The 17,369-nt window shown below is 46.4% G+C and overlaps 1 protein-coding gene across 1 annotated transcript in view; it reads left to right on the plus strand.

The window, feature by feature from the left end:
- Nucleotides 1-17,369, plus strand: part of NOL7 (nucleolar protein 7) — a 110,226-nt gene that overhangs the window by 2,799 nt on the left and 90,058 nt on the right. The window contains exon 2 of the mRNA XM_069218136.1: nt 10,096-10,156. Within this exon, the coding sequence (XP_069074237.1) occupies nt 10,096-10,156 (61 nt within the window). The remainder of the gene's footprint in view (nt 1-10,095; nt 10,157-17,369) is intronic.

Here is a 17,369-nt window from a genome sequence, read left to right on the forward strand (position 1 = left end):
CCATTCGGAGGAGAATAGCACACCAAACTCTGTTCTTTGCCAGGCTTCTGATTGCAAAGGAGCCGGCAAGCATCTCTAAACAATTGATATGCAATTTGGACTCCTCTAAAGACCATGAACCTCCAGTCGAGATTGGTCCACATCGGGTCCCCCAACCTGAACGACTTGCATCTGATTCTAATACAAGATCTGGGGCTGATGCAAAGATAGCTCTTCCGTTCCATGCGTCTAAATGGTCTATCCACCTTTGAAGTTCTATGCGAGAATTGTGATCCAGTGGAATGGTGTCTGAATAAGAAAGACCTTTTCTGAGGTGACGGATTTTTAGTCTTTGAAGAGCTCGGTAATGGAGGGGACCTGGAAATATCGCTTAAATGGAGGAAGAGAGCAGACCTATAATCCGAGCCAGTGATCTTAGAGAGATTAGAGAGCTGCGTAAAATCTGTAAAATCTACGATTTGATCGATTTGATCTTTAAGGGAGAAAGGAGAAGGATGGCCGAGACCGACTTTATTTGAGAACCTAAGAATACTATAACCTGGGTCGGAGTGAGAAGAGACTTTTCGCTGTTGATGATAAACCCTAGATCTGAGAGAAGAGAACAAGTGAGAGCTAGGTGGGACAAAAGCGACTGAGGCGATTGATTCATTATGAGGATGTCGTCCAGATAAATGATGAGTCTCACGCCTTGAGCTCTGAGGAAAGCTACCACGGGTTTCATGAGCTTGGTGAAACACCAAGGGGCAGAAGAGAGACCGAAGGGTAGAGCGGTAAAGTGATAGAGTTGGTCTAACCACTGGAATTGAAGAAACTTTCTGGAATCTGGGTGAATTGGAACGACTAAGTAGGCATCTTGAAGGTCCAGACGAACCATCCAATCGTGTTGAAGAAGTATATCTCTGAGGTGAAGAATGGTTTCCATCTTGAAGTGTTGGTAGACTACGAAATGATTGAAGTGCTTGAGATTTATGACAGGACGTATGTAAGGAAATGCCTCCTTGGCATGGTTACCCCCTGACTTTTTGCCTTTGCTGATGCCAAGTTATGATTTGAAAGTGTGCTGAGGCCTGCTAACCAGGCCCCAGCACCAGTGTTCTTTCCCTAACCTGTACCTTTTTGTTTCCACAATTGGCACACCCTGGCATCCAGGTAAGTCCCTTGTTACTGGTACCCCTGGTACCAAGGGCCCTGATGCCAGGGAAGGTCTCTAAGGGCTGCAGCATGTCTTATGCCACCCTGGGGACCCCTCACTCAGCACAGACACACTGCTTTCCAGCTTGTGTGTGCTGGTGGGGAGAAAACGACTAAGTCGACGTGGCACTCCCCTCAGGGTGCCATGCCAACCTCACACTGCCTATGGCATAGATAAGTCACCCCTCTAGCAGGCCTTACAGCCCTAAGGCAGGGTGCACTATACCATAGGTGAGGGCATAGGTGCATGAGCACTATGCCCCTACAGTGTCTAAGCAAAACCTTGTACATTGTAAGTACAGGGTAGCCATAAGAGTATATGGTCTGGGAGTTTGTCAAACACGAACTCCACAGCACCATAATGGCTACACTGAAAACTGGGAAGTTTGGTATCCAACTTCTCAGCACAATAAATGCACACTGATGCCAGTGTACATTTCATTGTGAAATACACCCCAGAGGGCATCTTAGAGATGCCCCCTGAAAACATACCCGACTTCCAGTGTGGGCTGACTAGTTTTACCAGCCTGCCATACACCAGACATGTTGCTGGCCACATGGGGAGAGTGCCTTTGTCACTCTGTGGCTAGTAACAAAGCCTGTACTGGGTGGAGGTGCTTCTCACCTCCTCCTGCAGGAACTGTAACACCTGGCGGTGAGCCTCAAAGGTTCACCCCCTTTGTTACAGCGCCCCAGGGCACTCCAGCTAGTGGAGATGCCCGCCCCCTCCGGCCACGGCCCCACTTTTGGCGGCAAGGCTGGAGGAGATAATGAGAAAAACAAGGAGGAGTCACTGGCCAGTCAGGACAGCCCCTAAGATGTCCTGAGCTGAGGTGACTCTGACTTTTAGAAATCCTCCATCTTGCTGATGGAGGATTCCCCCAATAGGATTAGGGATGTGCCCCCCTCCCCTCAGGGAGGAGGCACAAAGAGGGTGTAGCCACCCTCAGGGCTAGTAGCCATTGGCTACTAACCCCCCAGACCTAAACACACCCCTAAATTGAGTATTTAGGGACCCCCAGAACCTAGCAAGAGATATTCCTGCAACCTGAAGATGAAGAAGGACTGCTGACCTGAAAGCCCTGCAGAGAAGACGGAGACACCAACTGCTTTGGCCCCAGCCCTACCGGCCTGTCTCCCCACTTCAAGAAAAACTGCAACAGCGACGCGTTCCCCAGGGTCCAGCGACCTCTGAAGCCTCAGAGGACTACCCTGCATCTAAAAGGACCAAGAACTCCTGAGGACAGCGGCTCTGCTCCAAAGAAGAAACAACTTTGCAACAACAAACCACTTTAAAAGGACTCCACATTTCCCGCCGGAAGCGTGAGACTTTGCACTCTGCACCCGACGCACCCAGCTCGACCTGCGGAGAAACAACACTACAAGGAGGACTCCCCGGCGACTGCGGCCCTGTGAGTAGCCAGAGTTGACCCCCCTAGCGACGCCTGCAGAGGGAATCCAAAGGCTCCCCCTGACCGCGACTGCCTGCTTCTAAGAACCCGACGCCTGGTAAAGACACTCCACCCGCAGCCCCTAGGACCTGAAGGATCCGACTTCCAGTGCAGAAGCGACCCCCAGGTGGCCCTCTCCCTTGCCCAGGTCGTGGCTACCCTGAGGACCCCCCCCCCCTTGCCTGCCTGCTTCGCTGAAGAGACCCCTGGGTCTCCCATTGAACTCCATTTCAAACCCAACGTCTGTTTGCACTCTGCACCCGGCCGGCACTGTGCCGCTGAGGGTGTACTTTTTGTGCTGACTTGTGTCGTCCGTACCCCCCTGGTCTGCCCTCCGAAGACGCGGGTACCTACCTGCTGGCAGACTGGAACCGGGGCACCCCCTTCTCCATTGAAGCCTATGTGTTTTGGGCACCATTTTGACCTCTGCACCTGACCGGCCCTGAGCTGCTGGTGTGGTAACTTTGGGGTTGCCCTGAACCCCCAACGGTGGGCTACCTTGGACCCAACTTTGAACCCTGTAGGTGGTTTACTTACCTGCAAAACTAACAAACACTTACCTCCCCCAGGAACTGTTGAAAATTGCACTGTATAGTTTTAAAATTGCTTATTGCCATTTTTGTGAAAACTGTACATGCTATTTTGCTGATTAAAAGTTCCTAAGTTACCTAAGTGAAATACCTTTCATTTGAAGTATTACTTGTAAATCTTGAACCTGTGGTTCTTAAAATAAACTAAGAAAATATATTTTTCTATACAAAAACCTATTGGGCTGGAATTGTCTTTGCGTGTGTGTTCCTCATTTATTGCCTGTGTGTGTACAACAAATGCTTAACACTACCCTCTGATAAGCCTACTGCTCGACCACACTACCACAAAATAGAGCATTAGAATTATCTATTTTTGCCACTATCTTACCTCTAAGGGGAACCCTTGGACTCTGTGCATGCTATTTCTTACTTTGAAATAGTACATACAGAGCCAACTTCCTACAACGCATCTTTTTGTTTTTCTTGTGAACTAAGAAAATGGAGCTGATAAAACCTGCCGGATCTGGTTGGGAAAGGGAGATGGCCTTTTTCTGAATAAGGGACTGAACTTCTGAGGAAATAAGGTCTGACATTTCTGAAGAAAAATGTGGAAGAGGAGGAAGCCGCGGTTGAACCGGGGTAGAATAAAGTTCGATGGTGTAACCTTGAACAGTATTGAGAACCCAAGGATCTGATGTAATTTCCGACCATTTTGGAAGAAAATAACGAAGGCGGCCTCTGATAGGAATATGACCAAAAGAAAGGCTTACCTGACTGGTTGGAAGGTCTGGCACCTCTGTAGCCTCTGGAGCGGAACCCTCTGCCTCTCTGAGGGTAAAATTGCGGCTTGTAGTCTTGGTATGACGTGTTATTGAAGGGTCTGGAACCTTGGATATGGAATGTGCGGCTGGCAAAGCGGTTCCTCCCTCTGCCAGCCCTGCCAAAAACACGATGGCTAAACATCTTCTTTAAAGACTGTTGTGCTTTGTCCATTGATGTAAAAGTTGCCACATATTTAACCAAGACCTTAATGAAGGATTCTCCAAACAACAAGCCTTCGGTTTTAATGTTTGGGTGGACGGTGACCAAGTTGACCAATTTGGGATCAAGTTTCAATAAAAGCCCCTTTCTCCGTTCACGAGTTAGAGCCGGCATTCCTCAGGAGACAGACAGAGCGTTGCACCCACAGTGTAAGTTCCTCTGGATCAATAAATGAGCCGTCCAGCCTGGCCGCCTCAGCAATATCCAATATACGGGAAAGGGGACCAAGGATATCCAATAGTTTATCTTGGCAGCCAGACCACGCCTAGTCTACTCCCTTACGGGGATATTTGCCAAGTTTTGTAAAGAAGGTGAGTAGGGGTTGGTCAATCGCTGGAGTAATAGAAGACTTAAGAGGGAGGGAAGGATGAGGGCATTCGGATTTGAACTTAGCTCTGGTTTGCTTATCTAAAGGACAATTTACCTTGGCTGAAATATATTCGGCTACATAGTCCGCAGGGACCCACTCGGTGGAATTGGGGTGAAGGATTAGGGAAGGGTCAAACATCGGAAAACCCTCAGGATCCAAAAGGGGGAGAGAATTAGTGTTATCCTGGGAGGACAATTTGGGTTTTTTGGAAGGAGATAAGGAAATGGTATCATCTTTATCAGAAACAATAGTATCTGAGTCCACATCAGGTATATCGTCATCCGTATCCTGTATGGAAGAAATTATTAAAGCGGGGGCAATATTTTTTGACTTGCGTTTATGTTTCAAGGATGACTGTAAATTTTCCAAATTTTTATACTCCTTGGAGGGAGCCTTGTGAGGACCCGTGTCCTCTGTCATGTGTGAGGGAACCGCACTTTCCTTTGGCGCCATTTTCTGGGATTTCTTATGTATAGAAGGGGATCGACGCTGACTGCAATCCCCCGCAGCCTGGGCCGATAGAGTCTTAGAAATCATATTGGCAAAGGAAGACTCTAAGTTCTTTGATAATTTATTAATAGAAGTAGCAACAGCCTGCTGTACTGAGGATTTTATAAAGGAATTAAGTTCCTGTCTAATGTCATTGACATCATCCAAATTAGCTTGCCTGGAAGGAGAGATATCCCTCTCCATAATGTAAACCAGGGGTTAAAATGAAAGGGAATGAGAAAACCCCGCCTATGGGTGTGTCAGGACTGAGGCTTCTTCAGACCGTCTGGGGCCGGAGGTGTGACCAGGCAGGGTCGAAGAAATGGCAGAGTAAAAGTTTGCCCGCATAGTCTGCCGGCGTTTGCTGAAAGTTGCTCACAGCAAGACACCAGAGCGGGAGGACGAGGTGAGAAGCTAAAAATAGATGCAAAATCGAGCGCGCTGAGCGAGGGAACAGCGGTTGCTCAAGCGCGTCGAAGAACTGCGTGGTAGCGTTTTCTCAGACGCATCGAAGAATGAATGAGCGGCGTCTGAGGAAACGTTACCGGAATGCTAACGAGTGCGAGGGACAGCGCTCGTGCAGAGCGCGCGGCAACCTGCCGGCTAGAAATATGGAAACACATAGTCTCGTGGTACAATTTAAGTAAAATAAAGCATTATAAACACCATTAATAATAAAATACATAGAAAATTAAGTAGAGAAATATTTGAGGTACTTAACTTGACTGCGAGCAGCAAGAAAAGAGGGCTGTTCGCAGTCAAGTGATGTCATAATACCCTATGTGTATTGGTTCATTATTGTTGTACACGTTTTTGTTCCCATTGGCTCGTTTCACTTTGCCTTATGGGAACTGTAGTTTCTTGACTGCTGCTATTTAATAAAGTAAGAAAAGAAACGCATAATAGGAGCCTCCGGTCTTGGCATAAAATGTAAGCTCTGTGCTCTCGGTGTACCCACCTCTCCTCTGCCCCCCCCCCCCCCAAGTCATTACATGCAAATGTGTGTATCATTCCTGGATTGCAGCCCCCAATCCTGTGTACGTCCGTATTTCGGTGTCTAGATGTGTAATTTTAGTGTCCCTACACAATAGTAATGTTTCCATAGTCTGCCCATGTTCCCTATATTTTTTGCAAGTTATTGAGGGCACCCCCTGGCTTCGTAGGACAACTGTTCCCTGATCATGCACCAGACTGTGCCCTTTTTCCACTCCGTGAGCGAAGGTTGGGCCATCCCCACTCGGGGGCATGATATATCGCTTTGCCACTGCGAGACATCCAGAGCAGCGCCAATTTATTGCCATTCATATCGAGATCAGCGGTGATATGGAAGAGGGTCGATTTAGGATCAGATGGTGTCAGTGACCCAATATGTGATCTAAGCAGGATAAGACTCGCTCCCAGAATGGGTGTAATTTTGTGCATCCCCATGTAGTATCGAGTAAGTCCCCGTTGTATGTCGTGCTCCCTAGGAAAAGAGATGAGTCGATCGCTCTGGTCTGGCTGTCTATATATGCATGGTAGAACCTGTGTACATATTTTAACTGGATGAGGAGACATGTACATCTTTCAGAATTTCCCGCTCCCTCACTCCAGGTTCTGTACCTTGGATGGGACGCAACCTTGTTTCTTTGGTGAGTGACCAGACATCAAATTGCACTACCACACTGTCTGAGAGGTCCAAATGATGGTGGGTTGGGATGGCTAATCTCTATTTTTACTACTCAGTGACTCTGCTCCTTGTTATCCATGATTGGTTTAACTGGAGTGGGTGGACCCGGCACACCGACTTGACTGCCCCCTCCTTGGTTTCCCACAGATACTGGATCTGCTACAAGGTTTCCCGATTCCCAATACCATGGAATCAGTGATCGATGTGGATTTGCTAGTATGGCGGGTGGCTTTACGGTATACTCAATGGGCAAACGCTCTGACCAAACAGACACCTCTTTGGCAGGGGACCTGATTAGAATATCGGCAACATTGCAAGGGTTCGATAAATGGGATCTACTAGGCATTTCCCAGCTCAGCGACACCAGTGCTCCTTTTAGGACCTGCAAGCCATTTACCAACTTTCTTACACCCAGTTTCACAAATATCTCCAATTGTGCAGTGCCCTTAACATACACCTACCTCACACTGACTCCCTCCCAGAGTATTATCCGCTCAAGGCCAAACTGCTTATGGGGGCATTGGGGAAAGGCAGAGTGTCCCAAATATACAAAATGTTGGTTAATCATGCCCCAGGTGATCTAAACCACTGGGAACAATGGTTAGGTCTCCTTGAAGAGGAGGATTGGTGGGGTGCCTTAATGGCACCCAGAGTTGTAACCGTGTTGCCATGGCTACGACTGATACAAGTATATTACCTATATGGGGTATGCCTCTTACCCGTTAGGTTGCATTGGGCGGGCCTCCTTCCAGACCCTACATGTCCCAGATGTATGGAAACCTCTGCAAATTTCTTCCACATTTCTTCGAGGCATGCCCTCGATTTAGGCAATACCAGACTTCACTGTTAAACAAACTCATGGACATATTAGGTTGGAAGATCCCTCTATCCCCATTGATGGTTCTGTTGAGGGTTATGAAAGGTATCTGAGGTACAAAAGCGGATTGCACCTTTGTGGGAATGGCATGGATGGTGGCGAAACCATACATTGAAACTTAAAGGCACCGCCTACCCTCTCAAGGTGGTGATGGGGGGTTGATTGATGGTAAATCTAGTTGACCTGCTCTGGGCTGCCCCCGCAAACACACTAAGGAATGGAGGTAGTGGTTGGGACAATTATCATGAATTTCCTTTGGGGCTATTAACCTGCTGTTGTTGCTATTTTATACCTTGAATGTACCTGGACAATAGAACCTGAGGAGGACACGCTTACTTATGTTATCATGTTGGCCCCTGAGGCTTGGTGTGCTTTTCTTTCCTTTTGAAAACTCAATAAAGTTGTTTATTAAAAAAAACAGATGTGACCGACCTGCTAGGGGGGGCCTTTTGGCCAAACTCTCTTTAGGGACTTGTCGGTGTGAACTTTTTCCGTTCTTTAAAACTGCCATCTTGGAGTTTATGCATTCGTATATCACTGCTTATACATTCCTTCAGAATTGGAATACTTTCTTTCTACCCTGTCTTTTATCTTCGTGCTTTGCGTTCTGCTAACAAATTGAGTAATTTGGAGACTTTATAGAATCAGCTGCTCTTGTTGTACAAGATGTGGTGAGCGCAGTCAGTACTGTCTTTCGTCAAATAGAGGTTATTTTTTTATATTTTTTTTCAAGTATACAGGGAGTGCAGAATTATTAGGCAAGTTGTATTTTTGAGGATTAATTTTATTATTGAACAACAACCATGTTCTCAATGAACCCAAAAAACTCATTAATATCAAAACTGAATATTTTTGGAAGTAGTTTTTAGTTTGTTTTTAGTTTTAGCTATGTTAGGGGGATATCTGTGTGTGCAGGTGACTATCACTGTGCATAATTATTAGGCAACTTAACAAAAAAAAATATATACCCATTTCAATTATTTATCATTACCAGTGAAACCAATATAACATCTCAACATTCACAAATATACATTTCTGACATACAAAAACAAATCAGTGACCAATATAGCCACCTTTCTTTGCAAGGACACTCAAAAGCCTGCCATCCATGGATTCTGTCAGTGTTTTGATCTGTTCACCATCAACATTGCGTGCAGCAGCAACCACAGCCTCCCAGACACTGTTCAGAGAGGTGTACTGTTTTCCCTCCTTGTAAATCTCACATTTGATGATGGACCATAGGTTCTCAATGGGGTTCAGATCAGGTGAACAAGGAGGCCATGTCATTAGATTTCCTTCTTTTATACCCTTTCTTGCCAGCCACGCTGTGGAGTACTTGGACGCGTGTGATGGAGCATTGTCCTGCATGAAAATCATGTTTTTCTTGAAGGATGCAGACTTCTTCCTGTACCACTGCTTGAAGAAGGTGTCTTCCAGGAACTGGCAGTAGGACTGGGAGTTGAGCTTGACTCCATCCTCAACCCGAAAAGGCCCCACAAGCTCATCTTTGATGATACCAGCCCAAACCAGTACTCCACCTCCACCTTGCTGGCGTCTGAGTCGGACTGGAGCTCTCTGCCCTTTACCAATCCAGCCACGGGCCCATCCATCTGGCCCATCAAGACTCACTCTCATTTCATCAGTCCATAAAACCTTAGAAAAATCAGTCTTGAGATATTTCTTGGCCCAGTCTTGACGTTTCAGCTTGTGTGTCTTGTTCAGTGGTGGTCGTCTTTCAGCCTTTCTTACCTTGGCCATGTCTCTGAGTATTGCACACCTTGTGCTTTTGGGAACTCCAGTGATGTTGCAGCTCTGAAATATGGCCAAACTGGTGGCAAGTGGCATCGTGGCAGCTGCACGCTTGACTTTTCTCAGTTCATGGGCAGTTATTTTGCGCCTTGGTTTTTCCACACGCTTCTTGCGACCCTGTTGACTATTTTGAATGAAACGCTTGATTGTTCGATGATCACGCTTCAGAAGCTTTGCAATTTTAAGAGTGCTGCATCCCTCTGCATGATATCTCACTATTTTTGACTTTTCTGAGCCTGTCAAGTCCTTCTTTTGACCCATTTTGCCAAAGGAAAGGAAGTTGCCTAATAATTATGCACACCTGATATAGGGTGTTGATGTCATTAGACCACACCCCTTCTCATTACAGAGATGCACATCACCTAATATGCTTAATTGGTAGTAGGCTTTCGAGCCTATACAGCTTGGAGTAAGACAACATGCATAAAGAGGATGATGTGGTCAAAATACTAATTTGCCTAATAATTCTGCACTCCCTGTATATTGTCTTTCTTTGGCACATTGCTCCAATCGTCTTCCCAGCCCTACTACGCAAGGGCGAAAATAAAGTCCAGGGTAAACGGCACATTTAATGTGAAAGTTCTGAAAATGAAGGGGTCTTATTTTATATTGCAATTTATGCTCTTTTTGAGATTAATCAATTGTAATTTGTTTTTCTTTTCTTACAGGGAGAAGGCACTTTTAAAGGAAAAAAGAAGACGGAGAGAAGAGCTATTTAAAGAACAAAAGGTATTGACTGGAAAAAACTGTGTTCTTTGTGCTCTATGTTTAACACCCTTTCCCTGACTGCTGGTACTTACTAAAAGCATTTGCCAATAAATCTAAATCGAAAATAAACCTATGCAGAAAATAAAGCATTACAAATTGTAATGCTCAGATGATGATGATTTCCTTAAAAATTCCCTGAGCTCAACTAAATATCTGAAATATAAACGTTTGTGAGCAACAGGGTGCTGCCCAGAAATGTAAATAGTATCAGTGCATTATTTCTACATAAACAGTTCTTCAGCAAAACATTGGTGGGACCACCACAGAGATAAATGCGACATGTAGCCTTGTGCACTCCTATATTCTGAAATCCTACTCACAGCCTGAATCCCTCACTGCCCACTAATAAAATCCTTTGTCCTGCCAACTGATGGGCAATTGGAGTTTGCACGTACTTACACATTATGATTGTGCAGTATACTTTAAACACTGCTAAAAAGAAAAAGCTATTGAGTTGCACCGCTTCCTGTCTTCACTGGAGAAGCACTTTAAGTTACTTTATTTTAAGATGAGTAATTTAGAAAGTCTCTCTTACTTCCTTTTAGTTTCTCTCGCTGTCCCCTAACAAGGCCCTCTCGTTCTCTCTCTTACTCTTTTGCTTCTCACTCTCTCTCTCTCACTCTCCACCTCCACTTGCCCGCTAGGCATTCGTATTTATCTTTCTCACTGTAATGGGAAGTGATGGATCAAAACTATAGATGTGCCTGTGAGAGGAAAAATAGCCACATGCATCCTATTATCTTGACACCAGAGAACAACAAAAATACATACAACCATCATTGTATTTTTCATGGTTTTGCCAACAAATGGTGTGGATTAACGTTAAACACCCCGCAGCTATATTTGTGTGATTCTCATGTGTAGTAGTGAGGTTTGGAAATGAGGCAAATTACGTAAAGCATCTGATTTATTTTTTCTTGCTTTCCATGTTTCAGTTTTGTTGCAGCGCAGATCCTTGTCTCATCTTATTATTTTATAATAGTGAGTGATTGGGCGCTGCTTTAAGTCCGATTAACCTTTTGACCTGTATAGATTATATTGATTGCCACATTGATTATTGACACATAAAACACCAACATTAAACAATAAAAATATTCACCAAAAATCAAAATATGATGCACCATGACTCATTTGCCATGAATAACCACACCTTTTAGTCTCAATTAAAATATTTATTTCCCTAAAGTCACAAAAATTATTCTGAACACCAAATGGTACAAATAAAGTAGCATCACAGGCTGGCGAATTGCTTTGAAATTTTTTAGTTTAAACAGAGAAAATAAAACAATACACTCAATAATTAGCATATAATTCAATAACATGAGTATCTGTGTAAGAGATAAAATACATTTGATTCAGCAATAAACTGTCAAATCATAAGCACAGAGAAAAACACCTCAATCAATCAATCAGGGGATTAGGGGGAGAAGGAGGGTGCTGCTACTGCTCCAACAGCCAGGCCTTGAGAAGTTTCCTGAAGATAAGGAGGTCTTTGGTCTGGCGCAGGTGGGTGGGAAGAGTGATCCGCGTTTTGGCGGTGAGGTGTGAAAATGATCTACCGCTAGTTGTAGTTCTGCGGACGCGTGGGTCGGTTGCGAGGGCGAGGTCAGCGGAGCGGAGATGCCGGGTCGGGGTGTGGAAGGAGAGTTGTTTGAGGTTTTCTGGTCCGGTGTTGTGCAGTGCTTTGTGAGCGTGGGTTAGGAGTTTGAAGGTGATTCTCTTGTTGAATGGAGCCAGTGCAGGTCTTTCAGATGGTCTGTGATATGGTAGTGGCAGGGGATGTCCAGGATGAGGCGTGCAGAAGCGTTCTGGATGCGCTGCAGCCTCGTTGCAGCCTCTTCTGGAGTTTGGCCATGGTTCCTGCATATGGGACATTGCCACAGTCTAGTTTGCAGCTTACGAGGGCGTGCAGAGGCGTTCTGGATGCGTTGCAGCCTCTTCTGGAGTTTGGCTGTGGTTCCTGCGTAGAAGGCATTGCCGTAGTCCAGTTTGCTGCTTTACGAGGGCTTGGGTGGCTGTTCTTCTGGTTTCGGTGGGTATACGTTTGTAGATCTTTCGGAACATGCAAAGGGTGATGAAGCAGGAGGAGGAGATGGCGTTAACTTGTACAACTACCACAATGGGGGCGAAACACGTGTCGGCGTTTGCTTCTTTGGCGCTTGTTCATCTCTCTTGAATTTCAGATGAATTCTCATTCTTCTTAAATTCAAAATAAATTCGCACAGGATGTTACGAAAAGATTGGATGCATTATTCCAGATGTGAACTGTGAAAAGCAAGTAATGATTCATATGGGTTTACCTACATTTAAATTTCACTTTATATATTGAGGTCATCGTTTGAAAGGAGTCCATACCTCATTGGTAACCCATATTGCTTACATTAGGGCATTAAGCAAGAGAGTGCTGGGCCCTTTCTGGATTTTACATGAAATGTCAAAGTGACAGATCATAAGAATGAGAAGTGAAGCATCTGGAAACCAGGGAAAATAATGCAAAAATGGATGACCGTGTCTGATTCACAAACATTAAATTAAACTTGCTAAACTTCTGTGATTGGCTGAACACTGCATATGTGCACAAATCATCCAAACACAAAACATCAGAAAATATTCCACTATTAACTTGAATATTTCATTTTCCTCTGCCTCTTCTTTTTTGCATAAGCACAAAAAGATAGTATTATTTCCTGCAGTCTTCTATGCACGGGTTTGTGAAGGTCTTTTGTTCAACACATTCCAGAACGCTCTCGCTGCCGGACGGTAGGCATGAAGAAATATTAAAAAATTTCAAATCGGCTCTGTCCCCTCCAAAAAAAATACATTCGATTAGAATGAAAACACAGATTAAGCTCATAATTCAAACAGAAGAAGCTTGTAATTCTACAGAAGCATTTGACACTTTTAACAAACGGATAACTACATGTGTTGACCTTGCTTACTTGAGCCACAGCAGAGAACAAGATTCAAACAAAGAATGTAACATTGGTAGACGTTCAACATCAGCTCTGGCCTTGTTCTACTGAAAGGCACCACAGAAAACTCAAGAATTAACTCTCATTTATTCTAACATTATTTTTCAAAGCACATGTTCTTAAAGAGACAGAATATTTTTCTTTCATCACTAAATTAACACATTAAAAAAAATATGTGCAGGCCTTTCACTCTGATGGTGGCCACTTACCAAGCACACTTTCTATGTTAACATTTATTATCTTTTCATTTGAAGCGTTTCTTATGTGAGTGTATCAGTGTGATCACATAAAATATTTCATTTCAAGTCTGCGCTCACAGTTTTGTATGGGAGACCTTTTTGTTTTTGAGGCTTCTAATTAGCAAACTTGTATTTCCTCCCCTTATTTCAATTATTAAAAACACATTGGGTCGGGCTGACCTAGTTTGACAACCTTTCCTCTTTCCGAGGTCCCCCACGTTAGCGTTTACCCATGCCTTTTGCTGGCCCTGGTAGATGCCGCTGAGGTCCACAAAAGGGATCACCGTTACTCTCAACTCTCTACCAGATAAGATGTTGTGCGATGGTTCAAGGGACATATCTGAGGGATGATCACTTCTATAGCAATAGCACATAGGAGGGAGAACCGGTTGATGGAATACAACCTGTAAGGAAATGCCTCCTTGGCATGGTTGCCCCCTGACTTTTTGCCTTTGCTGATGCTAAGTTTACAATTGAAAGTGTGCTGAGGCCTGCTAACCAGGCCCCAGCACCAGTGTTCTTTCCCTAACCTGTACTTTTGTATCCACAATTGGCAGACCCTGGCATCCAGATAAGTCCCTTGTAACTGGTACTTCTAGTACCAAGGGCCCTGATGCCAAGGAAGGTCTCTAAGGGCTGCAGCATGTCTTATGCCACCCTGGAGACCTCTCACTCAGCACAGACACACTGCTTGCCAGCTTGTGTGTGCTAGTGAGGACAAAACGAGTAAGTCGACATGGCACTCCCCTCAGGGTGCCATGCCAGCCTCTCACTGCCTATGCAGTATAGGTAAGCCACCCCTCTAGCAGGCCTTACAGCCCTAAGGCAGGGTGCACTATACCATAGGTGAGGGTACCAGTGCATGAGCATGGTACCCCTACAGTGTCTAAACAAAACCTTAGACGGGGAGGTAAGTATTTGTTAGGTTAACCAGGTAAGTAAGACACTTACAGGGCTTAGTTCTTGGTCCAAGGTAGCCCACCGTTGGGGGTTCAGAGCAACCCCAAAGTCACCACACCAGCAGCTCAGGGCCGGTCAGGTGCAGAGTTCAAAGTGGTGCCCAAAACACATAGGCTAGAATGGAGAGAAGGGGGTGCCCCGGTTCCGGTCTGCTTGCAGGTAAGTACCCGCGTCTTCGGAGGGCAGACCAGGGGGGTTTTGTAGGGCACCGGGGGGGGACACAAGTCCACACAGAAATTTCACCCTCAGCAGCGCGGGGGCGGCCGGGTGCAGTGTAGAAACAAGCGTCGGGTTTTCAATGTTAGTCTATGAGAGATCTCGGGATCTCTTCAGCGCTGCAGGCAGGCAAGGGGGGGATTCCTCGGGGGAACCTCCACTTGGACAAGGGAGAGGGACTCCTGGGGGTCACTTCTCCAGTGAAAGTCCGGTCCTTCAGGTCCTGGGGGCTGCGGGTGCAGGGTCTCTCCCAGGCGTCGGGACTTTAGGTTCAAAGAGTCGCGGTCAGGGGAAGCCTCGGGATTCCCTCTGCAGGCGGCGCTGTGGGGGCTCAGGGGGGACAGGTTTTGGTACTCACAGTATCAGAGTAGTCCTGGGGTCCCTCCTGAGGTGTCGGATCTCCACCAGCCGAGTCGGGGTCGCCGGGTGCAGTGTTGCAAGTCTCACGCTTCTTGCGGGGAGCTTGCAGGGTTCTTTAAAGCTGCTGGAAACAAAGTTGCAGCTTTTCTTGGAGCAGGTCCGCTGTCCTCGGGAGTTTCTTGTCTTTTCGAAGCAGGGGCAGTCCTCAGAGGATGTCGAGGTCGCTGGTCCCTTTGGAAGGCGTCGCTGGAGCAGGATCTTTGGAAGGCAGGAGACAGGCCGGTGAGTTTCTGGAGCCAAGGCAGTTGTCGTCTTCTGGTCTTCCTCTGCAGGGGTTTTTCAGCTAGGCAGTCCTTCTTCTTGTAGTTGCAGGAATCTGATTTTCTAGGGTTCAGGGTAGCCCTTAAATACTAAATTTAAGGGCGTGTTTAGGTCTGGGGGGTTAGTAGCCAATGGCTACTAGCCCTGAGGGTGGGTACACCCTCTTTGTGCCTCCTCCCAAGGGGAGGGGGTCACAATCCTAACCCTATTGGGGGAATCCTCCATCTGCAAGATGGAGGATTTCTAAAAGTTAGAGTCACTTCAGCTCAGGACACCTTAGGGGCTGTCCTGACTGGCCAGTGACTCCTCCTTGTTTTTCTCATTATTTTCTCCGGCCTTGCCGCCAAAAGTGGGGCCTGGCCGGAGGGGGCGGGCAACTCCACTAGCTGGAGTGTCCTGCTGGGTTGGCACAAAGGAGGTGAGCCTTTGAGGCTCACCGCCAGGTGTGACAATTCCTGCCTGGGGGAGGTGTTAGCATCTCCACCCAGTGCAGGCTTTGTTACTGGCCTCAGAGTGACAAAGGCACTCTCCCCATGGGGCCAGCAACATGTCTCGGTTTGTGGCAGGCTGCTAAAACTAGTCAGCCTACACAGATAGTCGGTTAAGTTTCAGGGGGCACCTCTAAGGTGCCCTCTGGGGTGTATTTTACAATAAAATGTACACTGGCATCAGTGTGCATTTATTGTGCTGAGAAGTTTGATACCAAACTTCCCAGTTTTCAGAGTAGCCATTATGGTGCTGTGGAGTTCGTGTTTGACAGACTCCCAGACCATATACTCTTATGGCTACCCTGCACTTACAATGTCTAAGGTTTTGTTTAGACACTGTAGGGGTACCATGCTCATGCACTGGTACCCTCACCTATGGTATAGTGCACCCTGCCTTAGGGCTGTAAGGCCTGCTAGAGGGGTGGCTTACCTATACTGCATAGGCAGTGAGAGGCTGGCATGGCACCCTGAGGGGAGTGCCATGTCGACTTACTCGTTTTGTCCTCACTAGCACACACAAGCTGGCAAGCAGTGTGTCTGTGCTGAGTGAGAGGTCTCCAGGGTGGCATAAGACATGCTGCAGCCCTTAGAGACCTTCCTTGGCATCAGGGCCCTTGGTACTAGAAGTACCAGTTACAAGGGACTTATCTGGATGCCAGGGTCTGCCAATTGTGGATACAAAAGTACAGGTTAGGGAAAGAACACTGGTGCTGGGGCCTGGTTAGCAGGCCTCAGCACACTTTCAATTGTAAACTTAGCATCAGCAAAGGCAAAAAGTCAGGGGGCAACCATGCCAAGGAGGCATTTCCTTACACAACCCCCCCCCAAATGAAAGAGGATGAGACTAACCTTTCCCAAGAGAGTCTTCATTTTCTAAGTGGAAGAACCTGGAAAGGCCATCTGCATTGGCATGGGCAGTCCCAGGTCTGTGTTCCACTATAAAGTCCATTCCCTGTAGGGAGATGGACCACCTCAACAGTTTAGGATTTTCACCTTTCATTTGCATCAGCCATTTGAGAGGTCTGTGGTCAGTTTGAACTAGGAAGTGAGTCCCAAAGAGGTATGGTCTCAGCTTCTTCAGGGACCAAACCACAGCAAAGGCCTCCCTCTCAATGGCACTCCAACGCTGCTCCCTGGGGAGTAACCTCCTGCTAATGAAAGCAACAGGCTGGTCAAGGCCATCATCATTAATCTTCTGGAGCAGCAGGACAATGCAACTTCCATCCGCCTCAATACGAGATAATTGGCCATTTTGTGTGGCCATTTACAGGCCCATAGAACAAATAGGACTGAACACTCCCTCCTCACATTGCAACAGCGGTATTACCAGGGTGGTTACAAGGTAGGAGCATTACTGGCTCGTAGATTACGCCAGGCTCAGGCTAAAGCTCATATAGCAAAGCTAAGGACCGGAAGTGAAGAAGGTGCAATCCAGGATCAGGAGAAACAGGTCTTTCAAGCATATTAACAGGACTTCTACAATATTGAAGAGCTCTCACCAGCTTTAGAAGAGAGCTATTTGACTGCTTGTGAGTGGGAGCCCCTTAAAGCACAACATGCTGAAATCCTCGATGCGCTGATCATGCTTGAAGAGATCCGCAGTACACATAGGTCCCCC

Source organism: Pleurodeles waltl, chromosome 2_1, assembly GCF_031143425.1.
Source record: "Pleurodeles waltl isolate 20211129_DDA chromosome 2_1, aPleWal1.hap1.20221129, whole genome shotgun sequence".
Taxonomy (NCBI): domain Eukaryota; kingdom Metazoa; phylum Chordata; class Amphibia; order Caudata; family Salamandridae; genus Pleurodeles; species Pleurodeles waltl.